Source organism: Macaca fascicularis, chromosome 7, assembly GCF_037993035.2.
Source record: "Macaca fascicularis isolate 582-1 chromosome 7, T2T-MFA8v1.1".
In the NCBI taxonomy this organism is placed as follows: domain Eukaryota; kingdom Metazoa; phylum Chordata; class Mammalia; order Primates; family Cercopithecidae; genus Macaca; species Macaca fascicularis.
The window spans coordinates 160,661,095-160,682,600 of NC_088381.1; the positions used below are offsets into that span (position 1 = coordinate 160,661,095).

A 21,506-nucleotide genomic window follows, 5' to 3' on the forward strand; every position below is an offset into this window, starting at 1 on the left:
CTGCAGCCTCAAATGCCAGGCTAAAGGGTTGAAAGTGGTTCTCAACAGAGAGCCTCCAAGGGCCTGCTGTATGCCCAGCCTAGGACCACAGGAAGAGAATGAAGCGGAGGGAGCGGCTACAGCCGTGATCTGGGTGAGCAGTGATGGGGTGTCCCAGCATCAGTGGGCAGTTCTGTATGTTATCTACCCCATGATGCCACCTTCGCCCACAGGAAGAGTCTGGAGGTGGGCACCGGGGGTCTCAGCTCACATGTGGGGCTGCTGCCCAGTTACCGTGGGGTTAGTCTGGCTGCCTGCTTCTCCTTGCTAGGAAGACTCCCAAACAGGCAACTTTGTTGGGCCTGTGTAGACATGGGCACAGTGCTTCAAACACTCACTCCAGGGGCCAGGACATGTATGTACTCGAGGCAAGGTGCCTGGGAGAGTGAGGCATACATGGAGGAGCCATGAGCTGCCCAAGAAAGCAAAGGGCCCCGGCAGTCACAAAGAGCAGCTCATCCAGGCCCTGGGAGAGGCTGCTCTGGACACCATGTCCTTGGTGACTGTGATGGGCACACAGCTTTGCACATTGGAAAGAGTCACAGAAAAGATTGTCATGCTTGTTAGTGTGGTGACAGCTGGCCTGTCTCCACTGGCTGTGATATTCAGGCAGCCAGACACAGGGTATCTGCCCAGGACAGGGCTGGGGGGTGCACCTCAGAGGGATGCACAGAGCTGGTGGGTCGCAGCTCACTTCTGGTCTGTTTCTTCAGTCCCTTTGTCCTGGGAAGGCACCTGCTTACCCTGATTGCATTGGTGACCCCAGCCAGCAAGATGGCAAATGCCTACATCCCTGATAGTGCCCCCCTCTTAGAGCGAGCACACGGTTGGCTGCTCCAGGCCATCTTGTGAGGTCTCCTTTCAACATCAAGAGCCTGTTGTGCTGTTGCCACATCCTGAGTTCTGGGCTGCAAGCCACCCTGCTACTCACCGATGCAGGGACAGCAACCGATCTGGGAAGTGTTGCAAGTTCCTATGAAGGAAGGCCGCCTAACACAGAGGCTAAACACACAGGCTGTAGAACCAGCCCGACGTGGTCAAATCCCAGTGCCTCACTTCCCAGCCCAGTGACCCAGGGAGAGTGCTTTCATGTTTCTGAGCCTCCTACCCTCATCTGTGAACTGGCGGCAAGGCCTATGATCAGGGGTCGGCGAGACAACCCAGGTAAAGCAAGTAGCCCGTGGGCTCACGCGCGGCAAGAACGCCATGAATGTTTGCTCCTGTGATTATCCTTGATGTTATTTTCCATAGTTTTCTTAAGAGTGGATTCCTCCCATGAGTAGAGAGCCCTGGGTGAAAGGCTGGCCGCACCAATTCACAAGGAACTCTGCACCTGCCTGGGTAATCCTCTATCCAGCTCCAAACCTAGCAGGCTGAACAAGACCTGGGACCCATGTTCCTCTCCAAGAGGAAGCTTGAGTGAGCACAGGGTGGCCTATGCGCCGACTGCAATTGTTCCCAGGATGTAGCATCCCTGTGCGCTCTTTGGAGGGTCCTGAGCCTCCGTCAGATGCTTGCCAGGGTGTAGACCCCACAGATCAAGAATGCCTTGTCCCTAGCCTGCTTCAGTAGCCACAGCCATGGCTGAGCCCCTGGGGACTGGGTCAGTAGAGAGGCATGCACTGGAACTCAGCTCCATGCTGCAAGAGCCTTGGCTTCCCCTGACTATGGCAGAGGACCAGCTTCTTATTTTAAGCTCAAGATTGACCAGAGTCAGAATCACTTTGTGGTGGGTGGCTGCTCCCGCTTGGACAGCCAGGTCTGATCTCGCTGGCCACAATCCATAGATGCGTCCTTCTTGCATATAATAACCATGGAGGCCAGGCCTGGTGGCTCACGCCTGTAATCCCAGTACTTTGGGAGGCCGAGGCGGGCGGATCACCAGGTCAGGAGATTGAGACCATCCTGGCTGACACGGTGAAACCCCGTCTCTACTAAAAATACAAAAAATTAGCCAGGCATGGTGGCGGGCATCTGTAGTCCCAGCTACTCGGGAGGCTGAGGCAGGAGAATGGCGTGAACCCGGGAGGCGGAGCTGGCAGTGAGCCAAGATCGCACCACTGCACTCCAGCCTGGGCGAGAGGGTGAGACTCTGTCTCAAAAAATAAAAATAAAAAAATAACCATGGGGGCCAAAATAGGCCCAGTGTTCCTTACTCCTCGCACGCCTGTGTTGTGTGCACCATTGTGACCCCACTTTAGGGATGACTAGACTGAGGCCCAGGAAGGTCAAGCCACCTGCCCCAGAGCACCCAGCCGGTTGGCCGCAGGAATTCCAGGCCTTCCATCCCTGGTGCCCTCACCATGCCTTCTCCATGGCTCCAGAGCACCGTGTTGTCACCCCACACCCTGTGTCATCAATGCCCTCCGAGGTGGGCTGTCACACCAAGGAAGAGAACTGAAGCTGAGCCTGTCACATTACCCCCGGCCCCACCCCACACTGCTGGGGAGGACCGAGTGGGGCTTCCCCTCTCGAGGCAGGAAGTGGTGGGAGAGGTTTAAAAGCGTCCAAGAGGGGAAAACAACTCGGAGTAGTGAAGCGAATGCCTTGAACAGCCCTCCCACGGCCCTGCCCCACCCCACCCGCGGACCCCGCCCACAGACCCTGCCCAGCACAGCAACACCTAGTCCCTGGCACAGACTGACCACCTGCCCCTCTCTTGCTTCCACAGGTTTCTGGGACTCCTCGCTGAATCCTCCACAAGAAAGAGGGAAGCCAGCAGAGCCTCCAAGAGACCAGGCCCCCGGATTCCCGCAAGTCTCCAGCCTCAGGCCCACAGCCCATGACGCAAACTGTGCCTGTGAAATCGAGCTGTCGGTGGGAAATGACCGCCTGTGGTTTGTGAATCCTATTTTCATCGAGGACTGCAGCAGCGCCCTGCCTACCGACCAACCACCTCTTGGAAGCTGCCCTGCACGCCCCTTGCCACCCACCTCTGATACTACCTCGCCCACCTCCAGGTGGGCCCCACGCCGCCCACCACCTCCTCCCCCAGTGCTGCCCCTGCAGCCCTCCAGCCCAGCCCAGCCCCCTCTGCTCCCTGCTTCTGCACCCGCCCCTGCCTGTCCTTTGCCCACCTCTCCCCCAGTGCCTGCCCCCGTCACACCCCATGCCCCAGGTCCCCCAGACCATCCGAGCCAGCCGCCTATGACGGCCTGTGAGAGACTCCCATGCCCCACTGCAGGCCTGGGCCCCCTCAGGGAGGAAGCGATGAAACCAGGGGCGGCCTCCAGTCCCTTGCAGCAGGCCTCCCCGCCGCCACTGCCTACGAAGAAGAACCTTCCCACTGCCCCTCCCAGACGCCGCGTTTCTGAGAGGGTGTCCTTAGAAGACCAAAGTCCGGGGATGGCAGCAGAGGGGGCCCAGCTCAGCCTGCCTCCCCAAGGGACCTCAGACAGCCCTGAGGACACGCCCCGGGGGAGCACGGAGCAAGGCCAGGACACAGAGGTGAAAGCCAGCGATCCTGACAGCATGCCGGAGCTGCCCAGGAAGGCCAAACAACCCCCAGTCCCACCCCCCAGGAAAAAACGGATCTCTCGACAACTGGCCTCGACTCTCCCAGCTCCCTTAGAGAACGCTGAGCTCTGCACACAGGCAATGGCCTTGGAGACACCCACGCCAGGTCCACCCAGAGAGGGCCAAAGCCCTGCTTCTCAGGCGGGGACTCAGCACCCTCAGGCCCAGGCCACTGCCCATTCCCAGAGCTCTTCAGAGTTCAAGGGCTCCCTGGCCTCCCTCTCAGATAGCTTGGGGGCGTCTGTCATGGCCACCGACCAGGACTCCTACTCCACTAGCAGCACGGAGGAGGAGCTGGAGCAGTTCAGCAGCCCCAGCGTGAAGAAGAAGCCCTCCATGATCCTGGGCAAGGCCCGGCACCGGCTGAGCTTTGCCAGTTTCAGCAGCATGTTCCACGCTTTCCTCTCCAACAACCGCAAGCTGTACAAGAAGGTGGTGGAGCTGGCGCAGGACAAGGCCTCGTACTTTGGCAGCCTGGTGCAGGACTATAAGGTGTACAGCCTGGAGATGATGGCGCGCCAGACCTCCAGCACGGAGATGCTGCAGGAGATCCGCACCATGATGACCCAGCTCAAGAGCTACCTGCTGCAGAGCACCGAGCTCAAGGCCCTGGTGGACCCCGCCCTGCACTCTGAGGAGGAGCTCGGTCAGTGCCCTGGGAGGAGGTGGCAGGGAGGAGAGGGCGGTGGGGCTTACAGACTCAGGAACCCCTTAGGACAAAAGAGGCCTATGCAGTGGACGCTGTTGGTGCCCACCCCCCATCCCTTCCTGGGCACCAGCAACTTTCTCCAGCTGCTGCAAGGTAGGCTGCTAATGGTGCCCGGCTCCCCTCTTTCCTAGAGAATTGACCTTGACTGTATAGGATCTATATTATCTGCACCCTCTCTTCCATCATCAGTGGCTCACTGCCAATTACTCCCTGCCATGGGGGGGATGAAGACTGGCCCCTTGGCCTCTAGCAGGACCACTGTGTGATGCAGTTGATGCTCCAGGGCCCGGCGAGACCTGGCTGAGGCTGAGAGTTCATCCTTGCTCAAGCTTGCTCTGCCTCTTCCCACTGCTCTCACTCCCTGTCTTCTGAGTCTCTTCAGTGAAATCACATGCACCCAGATCCCTCTTTCAGGCTCTGCTTTCAGGGAACCAACACAAAACAGCTCACTCCTCTGACCACCCCTTCTAAAGTAGCCCCCAGCCTTCCCCACCCTCACCAACCTTGAATCCAGTAATTATCAAAGCTTTTTCCGATTGTGGTTCACGGTGAGAAGTAGCTGTGAACAACCACACACCTACATATATTAAAAATATCAAGGCCTGGCGCACTGGTTCAAGCCTATAATCCCAGCACTCTGGGAGGCCAAGGCAGGAGGATTACTTGAGTCCAGGAGTTTAAGACCAGCCTGGGCAACATGGCAAAACCAGGTCTCTAGAAAAAATACAAAAATTAGCCAGGCATGGAGGCGTGCTCCTGTGGTCCCAGGAGGCAGGAGGACTGCTTGAGCCCTGAAGGCCAAGGCTGCAAAGAACCAACGTCCCACCACTGTACTCCAGTCTGGGGGACACAGTGAAACCGTATCTCAAAAAGAAAGTAACAGCTGGGCATGGTGGCTCACGCCTGTAATCTCAGCACTTTGGGAGGCTGAGGCGGGTAGATCACTTGAAGTCGGGAGTTCAAGACCAGCCTGGCCAACATGGTGAAACCCCGTCTCTACTAAAAATATAAAAATTAGCCAGGTGTGGTGGCACATGCCTGTAATCCCAGCTACTTGGGAGGCTGAGGCAGGAGAATCGCTTGAACCTGGAAGGCAGAGGTTGCAGTGAGCTGAGTTTGTGCCATTGCACTCCAGCCTGGGCAACAAGAGCAAAACTCTGTCTAAAATAAAGAAGAAAGAAAAGAAAAAAATACATTCTGTCAGTTCACACTGCTGTGGCCAAAGTGGTTGCTAAACACTGAGCTGCTTCTGAGCTAGTTGGTAAATAGTTACTGCCCCAGCCGTCCCCTGGTATCTCTAAGCCTCTCTTTCCCCACCCAATAATGAAAGAGTTAGGTCTGGGTACGTAAGGGACACATGAGCCTCTGAACACAGTAGATTCGTAGTGAATGTTTCTTAGAAAAGGAGCTTCAGATGTTCCTTTCCCAGGGCTACTGGATTTTGCTAGCGGACTCCTGAAAACAAATAGGTTTTCGAGGCCACAAGATTCATGATGGCATTTCAGGTATGATGAGGGGTGATAGGATTGAGATCTGAGGCCAGTGCTGTGTGTGTGTCTGCACAGGGCCCTGTAAGCAGATAGTCGACAAAGAGTTATTGGGCACCCAACTCCGCATCAGCTGCTGGCTCAGATATAGAGACAGAAGTGAACAAAGCACTCAAAAAGTTTCAGCCTGTGGGGAGCTTACGGTCTAGCAGGGGTGACAGGCAAGAAGGATGAGTAGGGTTGGGTGCGGTGGCTCACGCCTGTAATCCCAGCATGTTGGGAGGTCGAGGCGGGTGGATCACCTAAGGTCAGGAGTTTGAGGCCAGCCTGGCCAACATGGTGAAACCCCGTTTCTACTAAAAATACAAAAAGTAGCCGGGTGTGGTGGCACGCACCTGTAATCCCAGCTACTCAAGAGGCTGAGGCAGGAGAATCACTTGAACCTGGGAGGCAGAGGTTGCAGTGAGCCCAGATTGTGCCACTGCACTCCAGCCTGGGCGACAGAGCAAGACTTTGTCTCAAAAAAATCAAAGTTAAAAAAAATAGAAAAATTAGCTGGGCACGGTGGCATGTGCCTGTAGTCCCAGTTACTCAGGTGGCTGAGGCACAAGAATTGCTTGAACCCAGGAGGCAGAGATTGCAATGAGCCAAGATCGTGCCACTGCACTTCAGCCTGGGCAACAGAAGGAGACTGTGTCTCAAGAAGAAAGAGAGAGAGAGAAAGACAGAGAGAGAGGAGTAAAGTATAAAGTGTAAGGAGACACATAAGTGAGCACATGTGGATGGAAGCGAGGTCAGGAGGCTGTTGGGGGGCAGGACCCCAAGGGCCTTGTGAGCCTCTCTATGGACCTCACGTCCAAGGGTGAGTGACCTCACTCACATGTGAACATCACTCTGGCCATCACGCCGAGTGGGAGCAGAGAGACTCAGACTTGGTATGAGGCTACTGTCACAGCCGAGGTGAGCAGTGAAGGTGGCTGGGACCAGGACAGAGGCAGCACAGATGGGGAAACATGGATGGACTCTGGGTCTGTTGTGAAGCTGGAGCCACAGGACTGACTGGAAGCTGGATGCGGGAGGGGGAGAGGGGAAGTAGGATGTGGACATGTGGACAAGCATTGTTGTCCCTGGGAGGCCACAGTGTCCATCCTGCGGCAGGCACTGGGGAGGAGTCGAGGAGCTCAGTTTGGGACATGTGACACTGGAGATGCTTATTAGACACCAGGTGGGGAGGTCAAGCGGGTCATTGAGGGCTGAGTCTGCAGTTCTGGGGCTAAAGAGAGATGTCTGGGAACTGTCAGCACAAAAGGAGCCATGAGACTGGATGAGATCATCCGGGTCTGAGACTGAGCCACAGGCACCGTGCAGACCAGGAGGGCATAGAAGGGCACGGAAGGACATGGAAGGACATGGAAAACTCCAAGTGGCCCAGAGGAAGCTGTGGCCAGCCCTGCCTTCCAGAGTTGGGGGAGTGTAAGAGCTGAGGCCCAAAGGGTCAGGAGTGCTAAGCTGTGGAAAGGGTGGTGGATGGACTTTCCTTCTGGAAAGGGATGACAGCGTGGACGAAGGCCAAGAGGTGGGGAATGAGGCTGGAGGATCACGGGCCATTCACACAGGCAGTGAAAGTCAGCCTGAGGATTTGGCCCAGAGGTGATGGAGCCCCTGAAGGGTGTGTGTGGAGGGCAGAGCAGAGGGGACAAAACGGGGACAGCTCAGGAGACTGCGGCCATGCAAGGCCTGTACCTGGTGGCCTTCAGCAGAGCAAAGGAGGTGGAGCACAGGCTGGACCTCTGCTGGAAACAGCAGGAATGACTCCAGCCTCAGGGCAGCTGGCTGGCAGGATACAGACACGCCATGGCTCCTGTTAAGGCCAGATCTGCCTCGGGCACCAAGATGCCAAGAGGTACTAGACTTGGAGTCTGTCCTGGCAGGTGATATGGCAGAGTGTCACCAGAGCCTGCCGTGGGCACTAATGTGTGGGGCAGAGAGGTTTCCAGGCAGTGAGAGGTGGCAGCTGAGCTGAGCCACCACGGACGGGAGGGCTGGAGCTACAGAGAGGAGAGAAGGGCCCTCCAGCAGGTGGGAACAGGGTCAGCATCCACAGCAACGGTGCCATTCCAGACACTGCACATGTCAGCCTCATGACTGCAAACCAGACCAGATGGGTTTGGCCATTGTCATGCCCAAGAAGCCACAGCTCAGAGAGGTCCAGTGACCTGGCCATGAAGACAGAGCTGGTAGTAGAGCTGGACTTCAGACCCAGGCAGCCCAGCCCTTTCCATGAGCTGAGTCGTCTGCCTCTGCCTCTTCCTTCCGAGCTCTGCCCATGTGTGTGGCCAGTCAGACGGTGAAGGAACTTAAACCACATAAAAAGGCCAGACAGGGCGGGGCATGGTGCCTCATACCTGTAGTCCCAGCACTTTGGGAGGCCAAGGAGGGCAGATCACCTGAGGTCAGGAGTTCAAGACCAGCCTGACCAACATGGTGAAACCCCATCTCTACAAAAAATACAAAAATTAGCCAGGCGTGGTGGTGGGCACCTGTAATCCCAGCTACTCAGGAGACTGAGGCAGGAGAATTGCTCGAAACCTGGGAGGTGGAGGTTGCAGTGAGCCAAGATCACACCACTACACTCCAGCCTAGACAACAGAACAAGACTCTGTCTCAAAAAAAAAGAAAAAAAAAAAAAGGCCAGCAGAACTCCATGCTTAGGGTGCTTCTGGTTTTATTAGGGAGACAAGTCACAAGAAACAATTGGATACAAAACAGTCCTAATGTGAGGCTGCGGAGGGCCTGAGTCTGGAGAGGAGGTGCTGGGAAGAGATCCTGCAGCTCTCAGATGTGAAGGGGCCGGGAGGGCGTGGGCACAGCCCTCTCATTTTGCAGTTCAGGAAACGGGCCCTGGGAGGAGAAGGGACATGGCCGAGGTCATGCAGAAGCCCAGGACAGTGGGGAAGTGCAAGTCCCTGCTCCCAGGTCAACGCCCATCTGCACCCATCTCTACCTGCGGAGGCTCCAATGAGGTGGGGAGGTGGGGGGGAAGGAGGGTCAGGAACGGGGTGAGGGAGGTGAGGGAAGCCCTGTGTTCTGCTAAAAGGGAAGAGAGAGGCGGCAGCAAGGGACCCAGGATGGCCATGGGCCAGCCCCCAGGCCTGCGTGGCAGGGAAGGGCTGTCCGGGCCTCTATTGAGACCCAGCCCCGTGGGAGCATGAGTCCCTCCCTCCTCTCTCAGGGCTAGGGCAGCACAGGTGTCTCCCTACAGGAACAGGGCTTGGGACCTCCCCTTACTGAGCCTGTAACCAAGACCCATCCCCTAGAGACAGAGGAGGGCCAAAACAGCTTCCTAAGAATATGTTCCTCCAGTCACCCAAAGCAACTGGGCATCCCCTTGGTGTCAAGTAGACATGAGTTCACGTCCTTGTTCAACCCCCAACGCACCCCATGAGAGCCTAAGTTGGTCTGTCCTCAGAGTGGGGATCAGAGCACATATGCCTCAGAGCAGCTGCAAGATCAGGGCACCAACTCCTGCTCTGAGAGCTGATTGGGAATGCCTCTCTGATAGGACGACATTCGAACAGTGAAGGAACCAGTCATGTGGATGACTGCGAGGCGACTGCGCCACACAAAGGGAACTGCAGGAGCAAAGGCCCTGGGGCAGGAGCAGGCCTGGCAGTTGGTAGAGCAGCCTGAGCATGGGGAGCAAGCAAAGCAGTGAATGAGAGGTTACAGGGCCCGATCACAGCGGGGCCTCATAGGCCGTGAGGAGGCTCTGGCTTTGATTTGATTGCATGGGAGATGGGGGCCATTGGAGGTTTCCAAACAGAAGAATGTTATGATCAAAGACGTCATAACAGGACAGCACCAGCTGCTGTGTTGACAAGAGACTATAAGGGCCAGGGCAAAAGCTGACTGACATAACCCCAGCAAGAGATAATGGTGGTAGCCTGACCAACCCAGGTCAAGGTAGTAGCCATGGAAGTGATAAAAAAGTAAGGTTCTGGATATACTGTATTTTTGAGACTAGAGTCAAGTGGGTGTGGGAATTGGAAGGGAGATATTAAGAATAATTCCACCAATCATTTACTGGACATTCAGGCCATCAGCATACAGCTGCCCAGGTTGTACACTGTACAACTCCAGTGTGAGTATCGCCCTCTGAAGTTACGTACTCATAGTCAGCCCTGTGAAAGTTTGCTCTCTGCCAGGCCCTGTGAAAAGCATCAGGATGCAACGACTGGCTCCTGTGCCAGTGCCTTTCCAGTGTGGCTTTCTGTTGAATAAACTGTGCTCTCTCATGTGCCAGAACCACAGGGTATAACTTTTGGGGCTGTGAGTGTCCTTGCAGGTGCTGGAGCTGTGGATGTCCTCCCAGGGGCCAGGGGATGGGGATGGCTGTGCTGTTGGGCAACAGAACCAGGTGGCAGGATCCCAGCATCTGGTTTCCTCACCCTCGCTCTCGTTTACCTGCAGAAGCAATTGTAGAGTCCGCCTTGTACAAATGTGTCCTGAAGCCCCTGAAGGAAGCCATCAACTCATGCCTGCATGAGATCCACAGCAAGGACGGTTCGCTGCAGCAGCTCAAGGAGAACCAGCTAGTGATTCTGGCCACCACCACCACTGACCTAGGTGTGACCACCAGCGTGCCGGAGGTACCCATGATGGAGAAGATCCTGCAGAAGTTCGCCGGCATGCACAAGGCCTACTCACCTGAGAAGAAGATCTCCATCCTGCTCAAGACCTGCAAACTCATCTACGACTCCATGGCCCTCGGCAACCCAGGTCAGCGGGCAGCCGGGAGGGGTCTAGGCGAGGAGCTCTCTTTTTATGGGTCCATGACCCCACCCTGACAAGGACTCCGGAGCCCTTGGAAGGCCCCAGACTTTCTAGATTCAGAGCCCCCCTGGGGAGGAACTGGGTGTAGGTGGGGTGTAACTCCTGCGCCCTCTTGGAGTTACCTGGGGCCTGGGAGGAGAGCCATGATTGGCTGCTGCCTTGGAGGCAAGCGAGGAAGCCAGCCCACAGTTAACTTTGTGTGAATTAGGAAAAGCACTGTGTTAGTTTGCTAGGGCTGCAGAAACAATACCACAAGCTGAGTGGCTTAGCCAGCAGAAATATATATTGTCTCACAGTTTTGGAGGCTGGAAGGTTCAAGATCAAGGTGTGGGCGTGGCTGTGCTCCCACTAAAGATGCCAGGGAAGGTTATTTTCCTTCCGAGCTTCTGGTAGTTCCTTGGCTTGTGGCCACAGAACTCTGACCTTCACATGGCGTGCTTCCTGTGTGCATGTCTGTGTTCCAATTTCCTCTTTTTGTAAGAATGCCAGTCAGACTGGATTAGGGGCCCACCCTACTCCAGTATGACTTCATCTCAGCTAGTTACAGCTGCAACAACCCTGTTTCCAAATAAGGTCAGAGTCCTAGGTGCTGAGGGTTAAGACTTCAACATACAAATTTTGAGGGGACACAAGTCAACCCCTAACAGGTGCCTTAAACAATTAGCATTGATTTGATGCCTAAGTCCACGGGGCATGGACAACTGTCTGATCTGGGTCAGGTGTGCCTGAGCTTGGGTGGCTTATTCATGGATCTGTGATCAGAGGTGGGTCAGTTGGAGGCCAGATAGTCTGGGATGGCCTTGCCCACATGCTGGGTGGGTGGTTGGCTGTTGGCTGCTCTGGGATGGCCTTGCCCATATGCTGGGTAGTTCGTTGGCTGTTGGCTGGTCTGGGATGGACTTGCCCACATGCTGGGTGGTTGGTTGGCTGTTGGCTGGTCTGGGACGGCCTTGTTCATGTGCTGAGTGGTTGATGAGCTGTTGGCTGGTCTGGGATGGCCTTGCTCACGTGCTGAGTGGTTGATGAGCTGTTGGCTGGTCTGGGATGGGGATGACTGAGCCATGAGTTTCTCATCCTCCAGCAGGTTAGCACAGGGATGTACCCATGGCAGTAGCTGGGGCCCTAGAGAACAAGCAAAGCCTGCAAGGCCCAGTGAGGCCTGGCCCTGAACTGGCATGATGTTGCTCTGACACCTTTCATTGACTTGTTTAGGCACAAGAGACCATCCCAGACTCGAGGAGTGAGGAACATTTCCCCTCTTGATGGAAACAGTACAAAGGCATATTGTAAAGGGTGTGGATGTGGGAGAGGAATCCGTGGGACTATTTGTAATCATTTGACTGCAGTCCTCCAGGCAGACAAGAACAGGCATCACTGCACGATGGGGCACAGCTCAATGAAGAGAAAGCTGGCAGGATTCATCCCTTCAGCTGGTGCCCTTGTGCAGTGAGCAAACTGTGTACCTGGACACGGCTGCCATGGCAATAGAGTGGATGGATAGCCACCTCTGTAGACTCACAGACGTGGGTTCGAATTCCTGGTCTGTCACTTACTACCTATTTAAGCTTGAATGATTTACTTAACTCTTTAGAGCCCAATTTCCTCACCTGAGGAAGCTGCTTTACAGAGAGAGTAAAAGACCCTAAGACCCCTAATGGTTCGGAAGCCATACTCAGTCACTTGTGAGTATTAGAAACAATGTGTGTAAAATGGTGGCCTCCACACACAGCACCTGGCAGGCTCAACAAATGTGGCTGTGTTAAGAGAGGGATTCCCTTCATCTACCCTGGAGAAGGGCAGGCCAGTTTGGCCATAGACCAACAGAAAGCAATTGTGGGAGTGTGATTGGGGTATGGTGCCAGATCCCCTCACCCTAGAAACCTTTCCTCTCAGATCTGTACAGGCCACAATTCCGGGTTAGTCACATTTTTGTGGTAAACTGATTTGTGTCTTGCGACCGTGTGTTAGAATTGTGCTCCCCAGGCCAGGTGCGGTGGCTCACACCTGTCATCCCAGCACTTTGGGAGGCTGAGGTGGGGGGATCACGAGGTCAGGAGTTCGAGACCAGCCTGGCCAACATGGTGAAACCCCATCTCTACTAAAAAATACAAAAATTAGCCGGGTATGGTGGCACATGCCTGTAATCCCAGCTACTCAGGAGGCTGAGGCAGGAGGATGGCTTGAACCCGGGAGGCAGAGGTTGCAGTGAGCCGAGATCGTGCCGCAGCATTCCAGCCTGGGTGACAGAGCGAGACTCCATCACACACACACACACACACACACACACACAAATAGAATTGTGTTCCCCAAAAGCAGACACCACGCCAGGGTGAACTCTGTATTAAGACTTTATCCTGATATTGGAGATGTGATGGGAAGAGAGAGGGTTGTAGTAGAAGCAGGATGTAGTGAAGGGTTTGTTTTCATACAGTGGACATTAGCCTCAGAGGGAGGTCGGGTGTCTTGTGCAGCCTGGGGCCCAGAGAACAAGCCCACGATGTAAACTCCGCAACTGAGTAACCTCCAGGAAAATCCCCAAAGAAGTAGGTGGGGGACAGTGGACAGCCTGCAGAGCCCAGCGCTCTTGGTGAGTTTGACCTGGTCAGCCCCAGAGGGCTGGGACTCAGGGAAAGAATCGAGTATGCCCTGCCAGGCGACATGAGACCAAGGGTTAAGACCCCCTCGTGGCCTGGCAAAGGGAGTCCAAGAATGAGCGGTGCCTTCTCAAGCCTTCTCGGAGAGAGGCAGTCCTGGCTTTCTCTGCAACAGCAGGCGTTGGAGAGGGAGGCAAGCTCAGAGGCGTCCTACACGGCATGCAGGGAAGCAGCAGTCAGACTGGATCAAGGCAGAAAGGAGACAGAGCCCCGGGGACCCTTTGCTGGGAACAGCCTCGGGGAGAGCAGGCAGGCTGGCCCTGGACCCTGCAGGGATCATGGAAGAGCAAGGTCCAGGCTTCCTTGCCGGCTCTGCCGCTTCTCAGCTTGTGGCTGTGTTAAAATGACTTAGGTGCTCAGCCACAGTTTTCTCTTATGTTCAACAGGCACAGCCACAACCACCTTGCAGGCCTGTCTTGAGGCTTAGAGGAGTCTGAAGTTTGCATGTTGCCCAGCAGTTGGCACTTAGTCACAATAGGTATTGATTGGTTTCAGTGCTGAATTTCTAATTAGGGAAATCGTTGCCCCTGGATTTGCTGGGCTTGGTGGTAAAGTCAGAGCCAAGGGTTTTATAGACCCTGAGACATGATCAGGGCGACAGCTTTGGGCTGGAAGGGGCAATTCCATTCTCGATGAGTCCCAGTTTATCCAGAAACCCCTAGCCTCCTGGAATTCTTTTTAAAACCCCGTGACTGAGCAGCAACATTCAAACACCATGATTTTTTTTTTTTAAACAGGGTCTCTTTCTGTTGCTCAGGCTTAAGTACAGTGGCACCACCCCCCAGGCTCAGGCAATCCTCCCACCTCAGCCTCCTGAGTAGCTGGGACTACAGGCATGCGCCACCACACCCAGCTAATTTTTGTATTTTTTGTAGAGATGGGGTTTCACCATGTTGCCCAGGCTGGTCTCAAACTCCTGAGCTCAAGCAATTTGCCTGCCTTGGCCTCCCGAAGTGCTGAGATTACAGGTGTGAGCCACCACATCCAGCCTGACTTTTTTAAATTGACAGATAAAATTGTATGTATTTACTGTGTACAACATGATGCTTTCAATATCTACATTGTGGAATGACTAAATCTATCTAATTAACATAGGCATCACCTCACATAGTTATCATCCTTGTGAGAATCAAACACCGTGATTTTTGCTAACAATGAATTTGCTTTCTAAAAACTTACCAGAGAGCAGGGACTCGAGGAAGGAATGGCTAATTTTGAGGAGGGAGGAGGAGCAAGAAAGGCAGCTGCTGGAAAAGGTGACTGGTGTCACATGTGGTTGAATGGAGCAGAACCAGGTGCCTGCCATTTTCCATCCTCAGCAGGCAAGAGGGAGGGAGGCCGGAATCTCTGCAGATCCAGAAGCCAGGCTCAGTTGGGGAGACTCTGAGACATGAAGGTCAGGCCAGGGTCTCCCCCAGACACCAATGGGTTTCTTCTCAAGGAACAGAAAGAATGTTTCCCTCCCACCACTGGGTGAGCACTGGACTGGGAGCACCGTGACTCCCAATTTCATCTCAGAACCGGGCAGGCCAGGGCTGCTCCATTCGGAGCCTCAGCATCTTCATCTGGGTGGAATTAGGTTCTGCTCAAATGGGTTTGGGATTTGTCAACCCCAAATCCAAAGAGCAGAGGATTTGGGATTCATCCACAGTCCTGGGTTTGAACCCCAGCTTTGGTGCTATAGCCTTGAACATTAATCTCCCTGGACCTTTGTTTGTGTACAACATGAGGGCGAAACGCTTGTCATGTTGCGATGCAGGAGCTGGGACAGCACATGGGACAGCCTAGGTGCTCAAGGAGTTACTTCCCAAGACTCAGTTTTCCCACTCTTTTAATGGGGCTAGGAATGCCTCTCTCTGGGCTATTGTGGGGATCAAAGTTTATGAATGAGTGTTTAGATATTAGGATGCAGGAACAGCTGCCTCCCAGCCATGTTCCCAAAAATACAGAAGCTGAATGCAGTGGTTTTCAAGACAGATTCCACAAAGCACCCCAGGGGCCACCAAGGGGTCGAAAGACAAGCTGGGCCCCAAGCCAGCTCCACCCCAGACAACCCTGCTTGTACCTGTTTTACACGTGGGGTTCTGCAGGGGATTTTGTTTCAAAAAAAAGAGTTCTATTTTTTTACATTTCATTTGGAAATAATTTCAAACTTCAAAAACTCTAAGAATAGAAACAGTACATAGAAACAGGAACACCTGCAGACCCTTTGTGAATTGTTAACATCGGACCCCCTCCGCTTCATCATTTTCTTTCTCTGTCTACATACATAATGTTTTTTCTGAATGGTGTAAGGGTAAGTCACATACATCTGGGTCCTTTACCCCTAAACGCTTTCCTAGGTATTTTGTTGGTGTACGTATGTAAGATTACATAACTCTTACACAGCCACGGTACAGTTGTCCATTGCATACATTTATGTTAATACAATGTTTTTATCTAAACTTCCAGGTTGTCACTTGACTTAATAAGGTCCTTTTTAGACTTTACCCCTCATGTTCAGGATCTGGTGAAGGGTTCGATGTTGCATGTGCTTGTCATGTGTCTTTAACCTCCTTTAATTTGGAATATCTCATATTTGTTGCTGCATGATGGAAATACAATCTGAGGAATGCGTCATTAGGGAATTTCATTGTTGTGCAAACATTTTAGAGTGTACTCACACAAACCTAGATAGCATAGCCTACTATACCCCTGGGCTATATGGTATGGCCCATTGCCCCCAGGCTACCACTCTGTACAGCATGTGACTATGCTGAAAACTGCAGGCGGTTGTAGCTCAGTGGCAAGTATTTGTGTATCTGAACATATCTAAACGTAGAAAAGGTGCAGTAGAAGTCCAGCATTATGATCTTATGGAACCACTGTCATATATGTGGTCCATCGTTGACCAAAACTTCGTTATGCATTGCGTGACTGTATTTCCACAGCCTTTGTCTTTTTTTTTTTTTTTTTGAGACGTAGTCTCGCTCTGTCGCCCAGGCTGGAGTGCAGTGGCGCTATCTCGACTCACTGCAAACTCCGCCTCCCAGGGTCCCACTATTCTGCTGCCTCAGCCTCCTGAGTAGCTGGGACTACAGGTGCCCACCACTACACTCAGCTAAATTTTTTTTGTATTTTTAGTAGAGACAGGGTTTCACCGTGTTAGCCAGGATGGTCTTCATCTCCTGACCTCGTGATCCGCCCGCCTCAGTCTCCCAAAGTGCTGGGATTACAAGCGTTAGCCACCACGCCCAGCCTCTTTGTCTTTAATGATATTGATGTTTTTGAGGGATACTGGTTTTTTCCACCACCCCCACATTTTTGTTAATGAAAGTTCCTCATTCTGTGTTTGTCAGATGTTTCCTGATGATTAGATTAAGGTTATGCATTCTCAGCCAGATCCCAACTGACTTCAATTCTGACTTTGACATTCAGTAATTTTAGAACGAGGTCCCAGGCATTCAACTCACACCTCCCTCTGGCAGGTGATCCAGGCAACTGTGTAGTCTGTGGCCTTGCTACCCGAAGTGTGATCTGCAGCCCAGCAGCTCTTCATTGAGCCCTGGGAGCTGCGAGTGACCCCACAGAGAGGCAGACTCCAGCCCGAGTCCTGCCTACCTCCACCACTGACCTACTTCCTCCACCACTGACTGCTTTAAGCAAAAAACAGCCCTCCGTGTCCACCACTCCTGACTTCTGCCCTGCCCTAGCCTTGCCTCTAGCCTTCCCAGCTCCCTCACCTCCAGGGAAGATTCCTCACCCACCTGCCTCATTGCTGTGCTGCAGGCAACAGTAGCTTGATGTGGTACCTTCATGGCCCACTTGAAAGGGGAGTAAAATAGGGTGGGCCGCTGGCAAGACCTGTTGGAACAGTGAGGAAAGGGGTAAACATGGAGACACAAGATCTGAGTTAACTGGCCATGCTATCTTCTCCAGAAAGACAGGGCCAGGATTAAACCTAGTATAGCTCCCTCTAAAGCCTGTGCTCCCATCACCATGCCAGTGGCTGGCCTAGGAATGAACCCCAAGTTTCAGAATCCTGGTCGAATGTGTTTTCTCCTATCACAAATTTAGGGTCCTGAGTTAGGCAGATTGGGGAGTTCATGGAAGCAAATGGCTTTGGATAAACTGGCCCTCCATCCTGGAATCAAGAGCAGACCGATTCTTCATGGACTTCATGAGGCTTGGTGAGAGCAGCCAGAACTTCTAGATTCATTTCTTCTATTACTTTGACAAAGAAGTCATTCCCACCTATTTGATGTCTAAGACTAGTCATTCAGAGCTGGTTCTGCTGCTGGGGACAAACAGATTCAAGTCCAAGAAACCCTCCTTAAGATGGGAGGGGGAGAAAGAGGGTAGGGGTGCAGTTCGGGAACCTTCTAATGCGAATGCCGAGCAGGAGGCATCCCAAAGGGTACTGACGGCCTGAGGCTGCCTTTTCAGCTCCTTGAGTAGTCTGTGTAAACACCCTGATACCACCCATGTGACCTTCTGGAAACAGGGCCTGGCTCCTAACCCCAGGGGGATGGAGCACACTACTGACCACGTGGTGGGATGTGGGGGCCAACGGGGTGGTGATAGAGTCCCAGGTCCCTTGCCATCCACTTCCCTGGCAGAGACCACAAAGTCAAGAGTTCACAGCTAGTTTAGGCAAGGGCAGCCACAGAGGAATTAGATGGCAGGAGGGCTCTTGATGGGGACCCCAGGGGTATGGAATAATGGGCCTTGTGACATTGACTGGGGGTAGAGAGGACAGGCAGGGAGGTCAGGCTGTTGGTTTTCTTAAATCTATGTTTTAAAAAATTAAACTGGGTTAGGCGCGGTGCCTCACGCCTGTAATCCCAGCACTTTGGGAGGCCGAGGTGGGCGGATCATGAGGTCAGGAGTTGGAGACCAGCCTGACCAACATGGTGAATCCCGTCTCTACTAAAAATACAAAACTTAGCCGGGCATGGTGGCGCACACCTGCAATCCCAGCTACTCAGGAGGCTGAGGCAGGAGAATCACTTGAACCCAGGAGGCAGAGGTTGCAGTGAGCCAAAATCACACCACTGCACTCCAGCCTGGGTGACAGAACAAGACTCCATCTCAAAAAAAAAAAAAAAAAAAAAATTAAACTGACTTTTGATGATCAAAGTCACTCGTGCTTATTGTTGCAAATTGATCAATAGTATGTTGGTGAATTTCTTCCTAGTCTTTTTGAAATAACTACAGATAGGTAGATAGATAATTGGTTAAGAAAACATTTGCTGCTATAAACATTTGCTGCTATTTGATTAGCTAGATAAGCCCTCTCATCTCTAACTCAATAGAAGTGTATCTCTCACTCATATAAGTCTAATACATGGAAGAGGGTTGGAGGTGGAGGGCCATGCTCCATATGGTCATTCAGGGATCCATGCATAGGAAGACTTCCTAGGTCTCCCTAGAGATTGACATCCAGGTGACAGTAAGGGGGTGGGCATCTGAAAGAGAGCTTTCCTTCTCCAAAAGGTTGTGACTCACAACCTTGCTTTTTTACCCCACAACACAAATGGAGTGCAGGTCCCCTAAGATGTCATGTTCTGAGGCTTATAGGACACACTCCCCTTGTGTCTGGCATTTACTGCTCCATGCTAATTACCTTCCATCTGTCTTGTCGTGTCATCCTCACAACCACTCCAGGGGATGTGGACACTGTGATTATCCCCGTTTTACAGCTGAGGAAGCTAAGGCTCAGTGAAGTTAAGTAGCACGCTTACGGTCACACCTGATGAGCAGGTGAGTGGTTGACCTGAGACTTGAACCCGCGTCCTTTGCTGAAACCCGGGACCCTCTGGCCTCTCCAGCCTGCCTCCCCAGGGCATCCTGAGGTAAGAGATGACCTCAGAAAGGACAGACACAAGTCATGGCTGAGTTTTGCAGTGCCTCCAACCTCATACCTTTTCAAGCCAGAGTAGGATTTTGTGTCTTCAGGCCTCAGAGCCCACAGCCTGCGTAGCTGACTGGCTTGTGGGCTGAGCTCTCTGAAGAGGAACCCAAGAAGCTGGAGTGTTTTCCTCAGGGACCCAGTGTAGCTCAGAGCAGAACTGAGACTTAACCAGCATCTGTGCAAAGTGCAAGCAACCAAACAGGGTTGCTTCAAGGAGCTCAGTGGGAGAGAGGGGGCTGGGTTCTAATCTCATGACAGCCACAGACTTTACAAGTGACCTCCAGCCAACCATTTCTCTGCTGAGGCTTCAGTTCTTTCATCTGTGCAGCTGAAAGTTCAGACTAGATCAGTAGTTTTCAAACTATTTCCAGGAAACTCTCTAGGGGCCACAGACATAGCTGGGGACCACCTTGGAACAGTGGAGGGGCGTAGTTGAAAAGAGATGAGCAGGCCAGCCCTGCTGTCCCACCCTGAGTCAACCAGAGAAGCTGAACTGTGCATAAGGTACCCATTACCAAAGGCTTCCATTGCAAACACAGATTTGAAGTCTACTGTTCTAAATGGCCTCTACTTCCTGCTGTCATATGTTTTTATCAAATAAATTGATTCATTCAAGAGTTCAACAAACTTTGCTTGACAATGCAGATTTTTTTTTTTTTTTTTTTTTTTCTGAGATGGAGTTTCACTCTGTCGCCCAGGCTAGAGTTCAGTGGTGCCATCTTGGCTCACTGCAAGCTCCGCCTCCCGGGTTCACACCATTCTCCTGCCTCAGCCTCCCGAGTAGCTGGGACTACAGGCACCTGACACCATTCCCGGCTAATTTTTATTTTTATTTTTAGTAGAGATGGGGTTTCGCCACATTAGCCAGGATGGTCTCGATCTCCTGACTTCGTGATCCGCCCACCTCAGCCTCCCAAAGTGCTGGGATTACAGGCATGAGCCACCGCGCCCGGCCGACAATGCAGATGTTAAGAGCAAAACCCGGCTGGGCGCGGTGGCTCACGCCTGTAATCCCAGCACTTTGGGAGGCCGAGGCGGGCGGATCACAAGGTCAGGAGATCGAGACCACGGTGAAACCCTGTCTCTACTAAAAATACAAAAAATTAGCCGGGCGCGGTTGTGGGCGCCTGTAGTCCCAGCTACTCGGGAGGCTGAGGCAGGAGAATGGCGTGAACCCGGGAGGCGGAGCTTGCAGTGAGCTGAGATCGCGCCACTGCACTCCAGCCTGGGCGACAGAGCGAGACTCCGTCTCAAAAAAAAAAAAAAAAAAAAAAAAGAGCAAAACCCAGGAAGACCCAGCCCATGTTTTTAAGATGTTCATAATTCAAGCTAAAAACAAGCATTAAACAAGCAAGCGTCTTGCAGTGTGATAACTGATATTCATTCATGCTTTTAGCAAATATGTTTATTAAATACCTACTATAGACCAGGTACCATTGAGGTTTCAGATATAAACAGTGAACAAGATAAGGTACCTGCCCAAGTAAAACTTTCATTCAAGGAGGAGAGATAGGCAATAACAAGTAAACAGAAATGCAAAATATATCCTCCAAGGTGAAACGTGCAACTGGGGTGGATAAAGCAGGGTAGGGGGTCTGAGGAGGGTTGGAGGAGTTTGCTGTCCTGGGACTGGGTGGTCAGGGAAGGCCTCTCTGAGTTAACATGTGATATTGACTTTCCCATTCTGCAATGCCAGGACTGGGGAGAACCATTACAAGGGCATTGGGCCTAGCCAAGGAGGTCTTCAAGGAAGACTTCTGGGAGGAAAAAAGTGGCTTTAAGTCGGAATCTTGGTGGAAAGCTAGGACCAGGGCGGGGCACAGTCATGAGCCTCCGGCTGCCCCAGGGTTGCAGCATCAGCCACTGGCCTTCACTAAGAGCCCAGTGAACAAATGGGGGCCCTGGGTGGGGGGTGGGGTATGAAGTAGTTTTGATAAGATGCTCAATCCTTTCCTCTCCCTCAGGGTCTGCAAACTGTGGCCCTCCCAGCCAACTCTGTCCTACCACCTGATTTTGCAAATAAAGTTTTATTGGAACACTACCCATATCCATACTCAGCATCTAGGGCTGCTTGTGTTCTAAGGGCCGAGTTGAATAGTTAGGACAGAGACCGTGTGGCCCATGAAACTAAAAATACATACTTTCTGGCCTTTTACAGAAAAAAATTTGCTAGCTCCTCTTTTAGACAATGCTTCCTCGCCCTGTCACCCAGGCTGGAGTGCAGTGGCACAATCATAGCTAACTGCAGCCTCAACCTCCCGAGCTCAAGCACGTCCTCCTACCTCAGCCTCCAGAGTAGCAGGGACTACAGATGCATGCCACCACACCCAGCTGATTTTTTTTTTTTTTAGTAAAGACAAAGTCTCACTATGTTG

The 21,506-nt window shown here is 52.8% G+C and overlaps 1 protein-coding gene across 8 annotated transcripts in view; it reads left to right on the plus strand.

Moving 5' to 3' along the window:
- The window catches only part of RIN3 (Ras and Rab interactor 3), a 183,973-nt gene that overhangs the window by 143,164 nt on the left and 19,303 nt on the right, over positions 1-21,506 (plus strand). For 5 of the 8 annotated variants that reach the window (XR_012416082.1, XM_065549265.1, XM_065549266.1 and 2 more), the window contains 2 exons: positions 2,711-4,201; positions 10,222-10,530. Coding sequence is in view for 6 of the 8 variants with exons in the window: in XM_065549265.1 (XP_065405337.1) it covers positions 2,711-4,201; positions 10,222-10,530 (1,800 nt within the window). In the remaining 2 variants the exon portion in view is untranslated. The remainder of the gene's footprint in view (positions 1-2,710; positions 4,202-10,221; positions 10,531-21,506) is intronic. The other 3 variants (XR_012416083.1, XM_073998127.1, XM_073998128.1) reach the window with 1 other exon arrangement.